This window comes from Giraffa tippelskirchi, chromosome 10 (assembly GCF_054371585.1).
Source record: "Giraffa tippelskirchi isolate mGirTip1 chromosome 10, T2T-mGirTip1v1.2.pri, whole genome shotgun sequence".
NCBI lineage: Eukaryota > Metazoa > Chordata > Mammalia > Artiodactyla > Giraffidae > Giraffa > Giraffa tippelskirchi.
In genome coordinates, this window is record NC_137284.1 from 77323651 (window position 1) to 77336522 (window position 12872).

At 39.6% G+C, this 12872-nt stretch overlaps 1 protein-coding gene across 5 annotated transcripts in view; it reads left to right on the forward strand.

Moving 5' to 3' along the window:
• Positions 1–12872, forward strand: part of DNAH11 (dynein axonemal heavy chain 11) — a 364135-nt gene that overhangs the window by 178315 nt on the left and 172948 nt on the right. For 3 of the 5 annotated variants that reach the window (XM_081536387.1, XM_081536386.1, XM_081536385.1), the window contains 5 exons: positions 3324–3524; positions 6638–6803; positions 7454–7556; positions 10686–10925; positions 12575–12736. In XM_081536387.1, coding sequence (XP_081392513.1) covers positions 3324–3524; positions 6638–6803; positions 7454–7556; positions 10686–10925; positions 12575–12736 — 872 coding nt within the window. Of the gene's footprint in view, positions 1–3319; positions 3525–6637; positions 6804–7453; positions 7557–10685; positions 10926–12574; positions 12737–12872 lie in introns of all 5 variants that reach the window. The other 2 variants (XM_081536384.1, XM_081536388.1) reach the window with 1 other exon arrangement.

Sequence of the window (12872 nt, forward strand, 5' to 3'; positions counted from 1 at the left end):
CTCTACATTCCTTAAGCAGTACTTTTCACATAGAACCTCTTTCCTTTACCCCTGAAGCCATAAAGTGAACGTTTCATCTTCCTACTCAAAGATGTATATCTCAATTTCACAAGGCAACTCACAAATCTAAATGAATCTTTATTGTTTTTTTTAATTGTTTCTTTTTATAAATTGTCCTACATTTTTATATATCAAGTTATCTTTTAACCATTTTCTAATTCTTCTTCAATCTGTTTTGTTTTTCATTATATTTCTTTCTCAAAATCACTTCATATTGATCAGCTTTGGAACTTATTATTTCAAGCTGTGCCCTATAAAATGCATATAGGTGATTGCCACACTAATTAGGAGGCAGTTATTGTGAAATAAAAGAACATTCAGTGTATGGGTTTCCTGGAACTGAGGGAACAAAGTAGCACCTGTGGCTTCAACAACAGAAATGTGTTGTGGCACAGTTTTGGAGGCTAGAAGCTGAAAATAGAGGTATTAACAGGGTTGGTTCCTTCTGAGGAAGCTCTCCTGGATTCTGGAGGTTCACTGGCAGTCTTGGTGTCCTTGCTTTGAGGTGGAATTAGTCAGATCTTCACATGATGCCATTTTCCCATGTGTATTCTGTGTATTCACATTTTCTTTTCTACCAGTCACTTTGAATTTGGGGCCCACTCTGCTGGTATCAACATGCTTAAGACACCCTAACAAACTGCCATAGAATGAGGTGGCTTAAATGTCAGAATTAATTTTTCTCACAGCCTTAGAGGCTAAGATTTGGTTTTCCCTGAGGCCTCTGTCCTTGGCTTGTAGATGGTCCCCTCTTGCTGTGTCCCCCTATCATCCTTTCTGTGTGTACACACATTCCCTGGATACCATCCTGAAGTGTGTTCAAATTTCCTCCTTGGACAAGAGCACCAGTCAGATTGGATTAGGTCCCACTCTCAGCCTCACTTAATCATCTCTTTAAAGACCTTATCTCTAGATACAGTCACATTTCTGAGATACTGGGGTTAGAGCTTCAGTAGTTGAATTTTGAGAGGACACAATTCATCCTATAATCATGAGGAAACTCATCATTTTGCAAACAAGAAACTCAGAGGTAGGAAGGCCCTGAGACTGATGAGTTCTCTGACTTGGTGATAACACCATGGATTCGGATCTTCCTGCCTTAGCACTGGCCTTGTTTAAAGACTGATATCTCTTCAATCCAAGATGACTCTAGAGGTTCCAGGAGTTAGAAGGAAGCAAGACATGAAGAAAGAAGGCTTCTGTATTTTTTACTAAGTGGGCAGAAACTTTTTCCAGAAGCCCCAGAGCAGACTGCCTTCTGCATGCATTTCTCCAGGGGCCATGTGCCACCCCTACCCTAGTCTCAGGCCCAGGTGATGAGGTTACCTTAATTATGAAGGTCTGCTCCGTCCGCTTTATAGATTTTAACACCTCTGTTTTAGCTCAGCCTGTCTAGACTTCAGCCACCTAACGATATTATCTAGCTGGCTGAAAGCTGAGGACTTGTAGTTAACCAAAAGAAACACACAAAAAGTGATATCACAAGGTTGATGCATCTTATCAGGGATGTATTTTATTTAAAAGAGAACCTATCAGAACTTCCTAGTCTTATTTTATACACAATTACACCAAATGTGGTTTTGATTAAAAGCCTCTTAACATGTTAGAAGAAAACCATATTGAGCCAATAATAATAGCAAATACTAACATGACATTATAATATGTCAGGCCCTTTTCTAGATGCTTTATTTCCATAGATTAATTTAACCCTTACGACAGTCTTCTAATTTTCTGTTAGAAAGGACTGTTACTAGCCTTTTTATATATGGAGAAATGGAGTACTTAGACATCAGCTAATGTGTATGGTCCATGCTCTGAAGAGCATTCTGTGCAGTAGGTAAAACAGGACTCAGGCTCTAGACAGATTTGGGTTTAAATCCAAGTACCACCACGTATGCCTCTGGCCAATTTATTAATGTTCTCTAAGCTTTAGCTCCATCATCTCTGAAATGTAAATGATAACAAAACTGTCCTCCTAGGTTTGTTATGAGTATCATATGATGTAACACATCGAAAGGGCTCAGCATAGTACCTCTCACATACTCAGCTCTCAGTAGGTATTAATTATCAATATTAATGTGTGGAGAAAAGAGCCAATATTAGTAGCCAATTAAATAGCAAATGTGACAACTAGCAACAAGAAAGGAAAAAAAAAAAACATGCTACAGAATTCAACAGTGATTTTAAAGTCATCTGGGACTGTTCAATGTAGCACAAAAGAGTCTGTGTCTTTCAACAGGTCCTGAGAAGAGCACTGAATTCAGGTGAAGTTCTAGAATGAGTGCTCATTATCATGAATTTGATCTTGAATGATCTATAAAATACTGATCTGTGGTCAGTGTATGTGAACCATGCAAGGAAGAACTTTATCCATTACAGAGTTTGTGTGTTTTTCTTACGAGCTATATAAATCGTGCAAATAGTTTTTTTTTAATGCCTTTTTTAATTTTCACCCCCCCCAAATATAAGACATTTTCAACTCTCTTTAATCACCATGCAGGCTTCTCTTTCCAGTGTGTCTACATTTGCTTCCCCTTTCCCTGATCTTACACAGTGTATTAGTTTCTGTTCCCTCAGTCTGTTTTTTATTTATTTGTATTTTTTTTATTGTATTTCTGTAAGCCACCTCAATTTTTTCATGAAACAATGTAGTATCTAAATAAATAACTAATTTTCACAACAGAAGCTTTGCTATAAAAAATTTTTAACAGAACAATATACAATAAGTATCACCCGTGCTTTGGACTTGTGAATATTTCACTTAATGTTTGTTTCTTGCAAGCTGGTCTCTCCTTGCACTGAATTCCTTTAGAGTGAATTGTGCCTAATCATTTTGCACATAAATCATTACTCTTACTGGGTGAAGGAATTCCTACCAATTTTTGTTTATACCTATCTTGGCCTTTCACATGTTTCGTCATGTCCTAAAGAGTGGTGGGCAGTTTCTTAAGCGTTCACTGTATTCCTTTATAAGCCTAAGACAAGGTTAGGCAGAGTATAGGTATTTCCACGGTAGGAAGCCTTGGGTGCTAGCTCTTAATTGGAAAAAATAAATCAGTTCCTTCTGCTATGGCATTTTGACAACACTACCAAGTTTCTTTTCTCAAGCTATGATGTCTGAACTGACCATTCAAAATGAAAAATTAAGTGGTATCTCTCCTACTGGCTGTCAACTAGAACTAAGAATGCGTTTGGTCTCAATTCTAAAATGACTATATGTTGGTGCAGGTACAAAACTTTGTCTGTTTTTCCCCACCAGAGAGCTCTGGTTCACACATCAGAGACAACTCGTCTTCGATACTTCATGGAGTTGCTGCTGGAGAAGGGACAGCCATTGATGCTGGTAGGAAACGCTGGAGTAGGAAAAACAGTCTTTGTAGGTGACATGCTGGCAGGTCTGTCTGAGGCTTATATAGTATCCCGTGTGCCTTTCAACTACTACACAACATCGGCAGCACTGCAGCGTAAGTGTTCCTCCTTTTATACTCCAGAAACAAGGTCAGATACCATCAGGGCCAGGACATGCAGCCCAAAGAGATGATTCCTTTTTCTTAGACATTTTGCTTAGAATGAATTTTTATTTTTCACCATTCTGGCTGAATATACTTTGTTTAAATATTGTTATTTTGGCTTTTTATATCCTTCCTGGCTTTACTTGGGTTATTACTCTATAGAACAGAAAGAATTTACATCAGCAGTTCCATTGCTTTGCCTCTAAACCATTTGGTTAGCTTTAATCAATTTCATGGAGCCCTAGCAACAAAAGAACATGCTCAAGGAAGAGTGTCCTGGTTACCTCTGCAAGCAAGGGATTGATTTAGTGGGGAATTCATTCAGACTGTATTGATGAAATGACAGGCCACCAGTTGTTAGTTAAATCTTAGAACTGTAAGAATAATTTTTAGCTGTTTAATACATGCATCAGTGTAATCAAAAGAACCATATAGATTTGGGGCATTTTGAGTTTGGAAGGGCAAACAGAGTAGACGTGAGAAGTAGAGAAGAACTAACATAAAGAGCTGAGAGCAGTGTTGGTCACTGTCCGGCAGAGCAGTGGGGCTGTGTCATGTGAGGGCAGCAGAAGTTCCTATTGTCCACTGCTTCATGAAACCTGTTGCCCTGAACGTGGTTTCTTTGTTGTGTGTCTTGTTGCTGTTTCCTTAGCCCTATCAGTAGAGATTGAAAGTGAAAGTGAAGTCGCTCAGTCGTGTCCGACTCTTAGCGACCCCATGGACTGTAGCCTACCAGGCTCCTCCGTCCATGGGATTTTCCAGGCAAGAATACTGGAGTGGGGTGCCATTTCCTTCTCCAGGGGATCTTCCCGACCCAGGGATCGAACCCGGGTCTCCCACATTGCAGGCAGATGCTTTACCATCTGAGCTACCAGGGAAGCCTGATCAGTAGAGATTAACAACCTGTTTTCTTATCACTTAAATCATTAACTCACCCAAGAATGATTGTGCTGTAATCTCTTTCTTAATCAAGTTTGTCTTCCTCATCTTTGTGAGTGGAACAGTTAAAACACTGACCTGGAAGGTTTTCATTCATTTCTTCAGCAAATATGTATCATTTATCTACTTTATCCCCAGACACTGTGTATAATACATGCTTTTCATTGTGGACGCGGAAGAAGGGATCACTTTGTCACTTGTAAATGGAAGATTAGGGCTGCGATTCAATAGTTGAAGGAAGTTCAGCTTGCTGATTCTTGGAAGGGTTACAAGCATGAATAGATTTAGACATTGCCTATTAGCATGAGGAATAGAAAGAGCTAGTGTACTCTAAAGAAAGGATTTCAAACCTTTGAGATGGGTTGGTGTACAGGCAAAAAGGGAACTTGGGCTAGAAGAATCAGCTTAAGCAAAGACATGAAAGAGAAATTTGTGGGACACATTTCATTTAATTGAATCTCTAAGTTGATCCAAGCATAGTGATCAGGTAGAAGATAGGGCAAAGGCTGGAGTGTCAGGCTGGAGTTATAGGTGGAATGCCCAATTGTCTAGTTTGTTGAAGACTGGGAAGGTTTCTGAGATAAGGGACTTTTAGTGCTATAACTGGGATCATCCCGGGCAACCAGGGATGGTTGGTCACTGAGATTGTAGCTAACGTGCAAGTGGAAAAGAACATATGTCATATGGTAGGCAGTGGTGAGCCATTGATGGGGAGCAAGGAGTTGACAAGATGCAGGCTCTACTTTGGGCTTTCCTGGTGGCTCAGTGGGAAAGAATCTGCCTGCAATGCAGGAGACCCAGGTTTGATCCCTGGGTCAGGAAGATCCCCTGGAGAAGGAAATGGCAACCCACTCCAATATTCTTGCCTGGAAAATTCCATGGACAGAGGAGTCTGACCCTACAGTCCATGGGTTTGCAAAAGATTTGGACATGACTTAGCGACTAAACCACAACAACAGGCTCTACTTTAAGAGGAGAAGTCTGTGGTGGAGAGACCAGTCTCCTTGAGCAATGTGTTAGCTGAATGAAATGGTACCCTGGACTAGAGCTTTAGAGGGAAAGATAAGAGGAGGAGACGTGAGGTACCATTTACAGGCTGTGCTTGAACAAATCAGGGACCAGGAAAGAAAGATTAAATTCAGGCTTTGTATCTGGCTGATTGGGAGAGTGTTAATCCTGTTGGTAGGAGCACAGAAGGCTAAAAAGAAGCAATGGGTTGTGAGTGGGGAAGAGGCATGTAAAATTGAGTTTGCGAACAGGCATATTTGATGTTGGCCAAACATACAGTTGTCAGTGGCTAACAGGAACTGAAATGTAGATATGCTGCTTGGAAGAAGGGTTTGTTAATTAATTTGTTATCTTTTTTTTTTACTTCATTCATTCCTGTTTTCATTTAACAAGTTACTTACTTGCTGTAGGTGTTATGAGGCATACAGAAATGAACATGACAGAGTCTTGTCCTCAAGCTATTTATAGTTCATTTAGAAGATGGGCAAGTGACTAGATACTGCATCTCAAGTCCATACAGTCAAGATTTTCTATATTTGTGATTTCCTCTCAAATATATTGACACAAAGTCAGATAGGCAACTGAAAAATTGTAACTTGGTGTAAACACAGGATAATGCCTGCATATAGTATCCTCTTATACTTCTGTACCCCGTGGCCCAAGAAGAGAGATGTGAGAAATTCTTGACTGTCCCTAGACTCTAGTACAAGGAAGATAAAGGACTTATTGACAGGTTCTGGGTGGACCGGCAGTGGTTCATGAATGACGATAAGTACAGGGGAGGAAGGTGTGAAGGTCAGCAGCGAAGGTGTTGTCTCAGATCTGATGGCCAGTGTGGCCTCATGCTGCAGCTACGGACTCTGGGAAAGGAGTCAGGGTGAGCTCCAGCAGAGTGTTACATAGAAGGAGGTGAACAGAGACATGTTTCTGGGATTAACCTGCAGAGAGGTGATACTTAAAGCCACAGAGTGGATGAAAAATGGGCAGAGGATGAGGAAAAATAGGAAAAAAGGACTAATGTTCCATTTTGTATTTATATATAAATATATTTATATTACATATAAACAGAAGTTTACATTTTTATTTGATTGGTGGACAGAATTATATATTGGTTTCAGGAATTCTTGAGAAACCTCTAGAGAAGAAAGCTGGTCGTAACTATGGTCCAGGAGGAAATAAAAAGTTGGTTTATTTTATTGATGACATGAATATGCCTGCAGTGGACTCATATGGCACTGTCCAGCCCCACACTCTGATTCGACAGCATATTGATTATGGACACTGGTAAGCGATTCTCTGTGTTTCATTTTCTACTGAAATCTAATTATTATTACTATGGATAAAAATTTTTAAATAGAATCACCCATTTCTTCCTCTTCTGAGGAGCATCTTCTGTGATACTTTTTGGGTTTCAGTTTGCTTCCCCTTTTGCTCATCTTAAATGGAATAGATTTTCTTTGCATCGTTGGAAGAATTGGATTGAAAAGTATCTTAGAAACGTAAACTGTCCAGTTAAAGCTTAAGCTCCATATTACATTAACTCACACTCAGTTACTTAGGAGAAGCTTGACATTTTCTGTAAGATGTAAACATCTGGTAGTGTCTCGATATCACAGTTGACAGTCCCTGATGTTAAGTAGGGAAGAGCCCCTGGTCTCGCTGTGGGTATTTTTAACCACACTCAAGAGAATCAATAAGCAGCAGTAATACCTATTGATTTAGCTCCATGTGTTGATTCTGGCATCAAAGGAGCCATGTAGTCTTCAGTTTTCCAAGCTTTAGTTTTTAATCTCTCAGATAGGCTAACAAGTTCAACATCACAGAGTAATTATAAAGATCAAAGAAAACAATTTATGATGAAGTCCTTAATGAACTGGTGGGATTTGTTGTTATTTTGAACTTTGGGATTTAAGGTTCTGTTTTCTATCTTGCAGGTATGACAGACAGAAAGTGATGCTTAAAGAAATCCACAGCTGTCAATATGTTGCCTGCATGAATCCGATGGTGGGCAGTTTCACTATCAATCCTAGACTACAGGTAGGGTGTCAAGTACTGCTTCCCACCAAATAGTCCCTGAATGTCATGCTCACACATTGTTGATCTTGATTCTTAGTGCTTTGGGGGTAAAGATTAGGATGTATGGTTCTACTGTACATTTGGTGAAGCATGGAAGCTTATTTTAATTCATAGAATTTTAAAGGCAGTTTTTGGTTTACAGAAAAATGAGCTGAAAGTACAGAGAGTTCCCATATATTCCCTCGCAGCCTGTAACTCATCTACAAACACATTGCATTAGTGTGCTGTCTCTATTACAATTGATGAGCCAATATCTATAAATTATTATTAAGTGAAGTGTAAAGTTTATGTCAGGGTTCATTCTTTGTGTTACATATCCTGTGACTTTTGGCAAATGTATAATTACAGGTATCTGTTATTAAAGTATCACACAGAGTAGTTCACTGTCCTAAAAATCCCCTGTGCTCCACCTAGTCAGCCCTCCCTACCCCCAATCCCTGGCCACCATTCATCCTTTCCCTGTCTCTATAGTGTTGCCTTTTCTAGCGTGTCCTATAGTTAGAATCATATAGTATGTAGCCTCTTCAGACTGGCTTCTTTCCGTTAGCTTAAATATGCATTTAAGGTTCCTCCATGGCTTTTCATGTCTTGATAACTCATTTATTTTTATCACCAAATAATATTCATTGTCTGGATGTTCCTAGTTTGTTTATCCATTTGCTTATTTAAGGATGCTTTAAGCAGGAGGTATTAAGAAGAGGTGGCAAGAACACAAAGAAGAACTGTACAAAAAAGATCATAATAACCTGGAAATCATGATGGTGTGATCACTCACCTTGAGCCAGACATCCTGGAGTGCAAAGTCAAGTAGGCCTTAGGAAGCATAGCTACGAGCAAAGCTAGTGGACATGATGGAATTCCAGCTGAGCTTTTTCAAATTCTAAAGTGCTGCACTCAATATGCCAACAAATTTGGAAAGCTCAGCAGTGGCCACAGGAGTTTTCATTCCAATCCCAAAGAAGGGCAATGCCAAAGAATGTTCAAACTACTGCACAATTGCACTCATTTCACATACTAGTGAAGTAGTGCTCAAAATCCTCCTAGCTAGGTTTCAACAGTATATGAACTGAGAATTTCCAGATGTACAAGCTGGATTTAGAAAAGGTAGAGGAATCTCAGATCAAATTGCCAACAACTGTTGTTTCACATAAAAAGCAAGAGAAATCCAGAAAAACATCTACTTTTTCTTCATTGACTACACTAAAGCCTTTGACTCTGTGGATCACAACAAATTGTGGAAAGTTCTTCAAGAGATGGGAATTCCAGACCACCTTATCTGCCTCCTGACAAACCTGTATGTAGCTCAAGAAGCAACAGTTAGAACCGAACATGGAACTACAGACTGATTCCAAATTGGGAAAGGAGTATGTCAAGGCTGTATATTGTGACCCTGATTATTTAACTTATATGCAGAGGACATCATGTGAAATACCGGGCTGGATGAAGCACAAGCTGGAATCAAGATTGCCGGGAGAAATATCAATAACCTCAGATATGCAGATGATACCACCTTTATGGCAGAAAGTGAAGAAGAACTAAAGAACCTCTTGATGAAAGTGAAAGAGGAGAGTGAAAAAGCTCTCTTAAAACTCAACATTCAAAAAAACTAAGATCATGGCATCTGGTCCCATCACTTCATGACAAATATATGGGGAAACAGTGGAAGCAGTGACAAACTTTATTTTCTTCAAAATAAAGAGCTCCAAAATTACTGCGGACGGTGACTGCAGCCATGAAATTACAAGATGCTTGCCTCTTGGAAGAAAAGCTGTGACAGAATATTAAAATGCAGAGACTTTACTTTTACTTTACTTTTTCGACAAAGGTCTGTCTAGTCAAAGCTGTAGTTTTTCCAGTAGTCATGTCTGGATGTGAGAGTTGGACCATATAAAAGGCTGAGCACCAAAGAATTGATGCTTTTAAACTGTGGTGTTGGAGAAGTCTCTTGAGAGTCCCTTGGACTGCAAGGAGATCCAACCAGTCCATCCTAAAGGAGATCAGTCCTGGGTGTTCATTGGAAGGACTGATGTTGAAGCTGAAACTCCAATACTCTGGCCACCTGATGCGAAGAGCTGACTCATTGGAAAAGACCCTGATGCTGGGAAGGATTGGGGACAGGAGGAGAATGGGATGACAGAGGATGAGATGACAGATGGCATCCCCAACGCAATGGGCATGGGTCTGAGCCCCGGCAGCTGGTGATGGACAGGGAAGCTCCAGTTCATGGGGTCACAAAGAGTCAGACATGACTGAGTGAGTGAACAACAACAGTGATTGTGTCCCGATTTTGGCAATTAGGAATAAAGCTACAGTAAATACTTACGTGGAGGTTTTCTGAGTGCATGTAAGCTTTTAAATAATAATCGCCACCACCACCACTGTACATACAGCAGTCAGTGTTGTTTGCTTGCTTTTGTGCAGTCAATGGAGACTCAGCTGGGTGACTCTGCTGACCTTACCTGAGCTTGTTCGCATGTTGAACAGCTAATTGTCAGCTACTCAGGGTGGCTTTGGCTGGAGTGATTGTAATTGGGACAGCATGGCTCTGTGTCATGTGTCTCTCATCCTTGGGTAGGCATGTAGAAATCATTGCAAAGATAGAGCCTTAAGAGAGCTAGTGGAAACACACAAGCCTTTGACAGTGACTGGCACCGTGTTACTTCTACCTCCTTCTGTTGCCTTTATCAAGTCATATGGGCACTCTGAGAGTCAGAGTGGAAGGTACTGCCAAGTTACATCGCAGTGGGTATGGATACAGGAAGAGATGAAAAATAAAGTTCACCTCCCTGTTTTGGTAATCTACTGGAAAGTAAAAGTGAAAGTGTTAGTTGCTCAGTCATGTCTGACTCTTTGTGACCCCATGGATGGTGACCTGCCAGGGGCCTCTGTCCATTGGATTTCCCAGGCAAAAATACTAGAGTGGGTTGCCATGCCCTTCTCTAGGGGATCTTCCCAGCCTAGGTATCGAACCTGGGTATCCTGCATTGGCAGGTGGATTCTTTACCATCTGAGCCACCAGAGAAGCCCCAATCTACTGGTGCCATTACATTTTCTATTTTATGCAATTCTCATATTTGTTTTTGTTTTCAGAGACATTTCACAGTGTTTGCATTCAACTTTCCATCGCTGGATGCACTGAACACCATCTACAACCAAATCCTGAGTTTCCATTTCCAGAAGCAAGCATTTGGTCCCTCAATTCTCAGGAGTGGCCCCACCTTGATACAAGCAACAATCGCATTCCATCAGATGATGACACTTACATTTTTACCCACAGCCATTAAATTCCACTACCTCTTTAATTTGAGAGACTTGTCAAACGTCTTCCAGGTACCTCGATGAGTCTGTGTTATATGTCTTGAGTGGGGCGCTGATTATAATAATATCAATGGTGTTCATTCATAGAACTTAGTCTAAAACTATGCTGCATACTTGAGCATGTATTCTTTCATTTTCTGTAATAATCTTTATGAAGTATGGCAGGTTTATTAATCCCATTTTGTCAGTGAAAGTAGCAATTCCTCTTAGGTTGGTGGAGACTTAGCAATAGAAGCTAAGGTGGAAATCTTGGCTCCCTATTTCATTGATTCCATATAAATATTTGAGTGTTTCATTTTTTGCAAGTAAAAGGGATAATTTTCATTTTTTTAATATTTATGTTATATGATTTTTAAACATACATCAAGAGAAATTATAATTTCTTAAATTCCTATTTTGGTTTGGCATTGACACTTAACTCACTTATCCAGTAAAAGGACAGTGTGAATGTATATGATGTGAAAAGAAAGTTCCAAAGAGAGAATTCAAAACCTTGAAATTTTGAAAATATCCAACTTAACGTGGCCTGATCAGTAGAGTGAAAGTAATTGAAGAATTATTTATGGCTCAAAGTTCATTTGTGACAGAAGTAGTAAACTGGTGGAATATGAAAACTCATGAGACTTCTCTGTATTTGGTGATTTTTATTTCTTATACTTTTATAATCATGCTTTCTAAATCAGTCCACAGCTGCCTCAAAACTGTAACCACATTAGGTAAAAGCTTTTTCCGAATGTGGACCATTCCTTTTCATCTTGATTTTTCTTGCACCTGCATGAAAGACTGTGCTCAATTAAATGGTCTTTAAAAGCAGATTTTTGATCATAGGAGGGAAGGGAGGCCAAGAAGTGAGAGACCTCTCTGCTCACCATTCATATCCAATCTGTTGGCTACACCCAACACCACCCAACAATTGTTTAGCCTTTTACAGCTAATTCTCTATGACTCACTTGGTGTTGTCCCTAGAGACCAGAACACGGTGACTCTCCCCATGAGAACTGAGTCTATATGAATCCAAAATATTGAAGAATAGTGTTGTGGGAAAGTGAGAATCAAAATGTTTTGACTACCCACAAGGTGTGCATTCAGACAGTGGACTCTGGATCTTATATATTTCATCTGTAAAATGAATGAATTAGATTAAATGACACCACAGGATTTTAGAATAAAATATATTCCTGTCCTATGACTTTCATGTTAGAAACGAATTTCCCTGAAGACAGTAGGTACAAGTTCTAAGATCAGATATTTAGTTCCTGGGCGGACTCTTGAAATACAGCTTTAGCTCATTACTGGAAATGGGCATAATGGTAGTTAATTCTTTAATGGTAGTTAATTCTTTAATAGACTTCCCTGGTGGCTCAGTTGGTAAAGTGTCTGCCTGCAATGCAGGAGATTCGGGTTCGATCCCTGCATTGGGAAGATCCCCTGGAGAAGGAAATGGCAACCCATTCTTTAATCATTTTTATTGTATAGTTGATTGTTTAAATGTTGCTTATCAGAGACTACAACTACTGATACGTAATACTATTTATAACCCCTCTTGTAACTCAGTAAATTGCTAAATTCAGCATGCAGTTAAAGAATATGTTAAAAGAAAGTATTATCTTGGAATGTCATCACCTTCTGAATTTTTAATTTTTTCCCCTCTTGCCTTTTAGGGGATTTTATTCGCCTCTCCTGAGTGTTTAAAATGTCCAAATGATTTAATACGCCTGTGGCTTCACGAATCTTCTCGTGTTTATGGAGACAAACTGATAGACACAAAGGATTGTGGTTTGTTTCATAAAAAAATGCTGGAAACTGCTAATAAATACTTTGAAGTAAGCAAATGAATTCCAAAGGCCACTATGTGCTCTGGCACTAGTTGGCTTTTGGGCAGAAATGGGATAAGGATGTGAATGAATTGTATATATGATTATCTTGCTGAAACAGCTGTGATTCCAGATCTGTACAGGG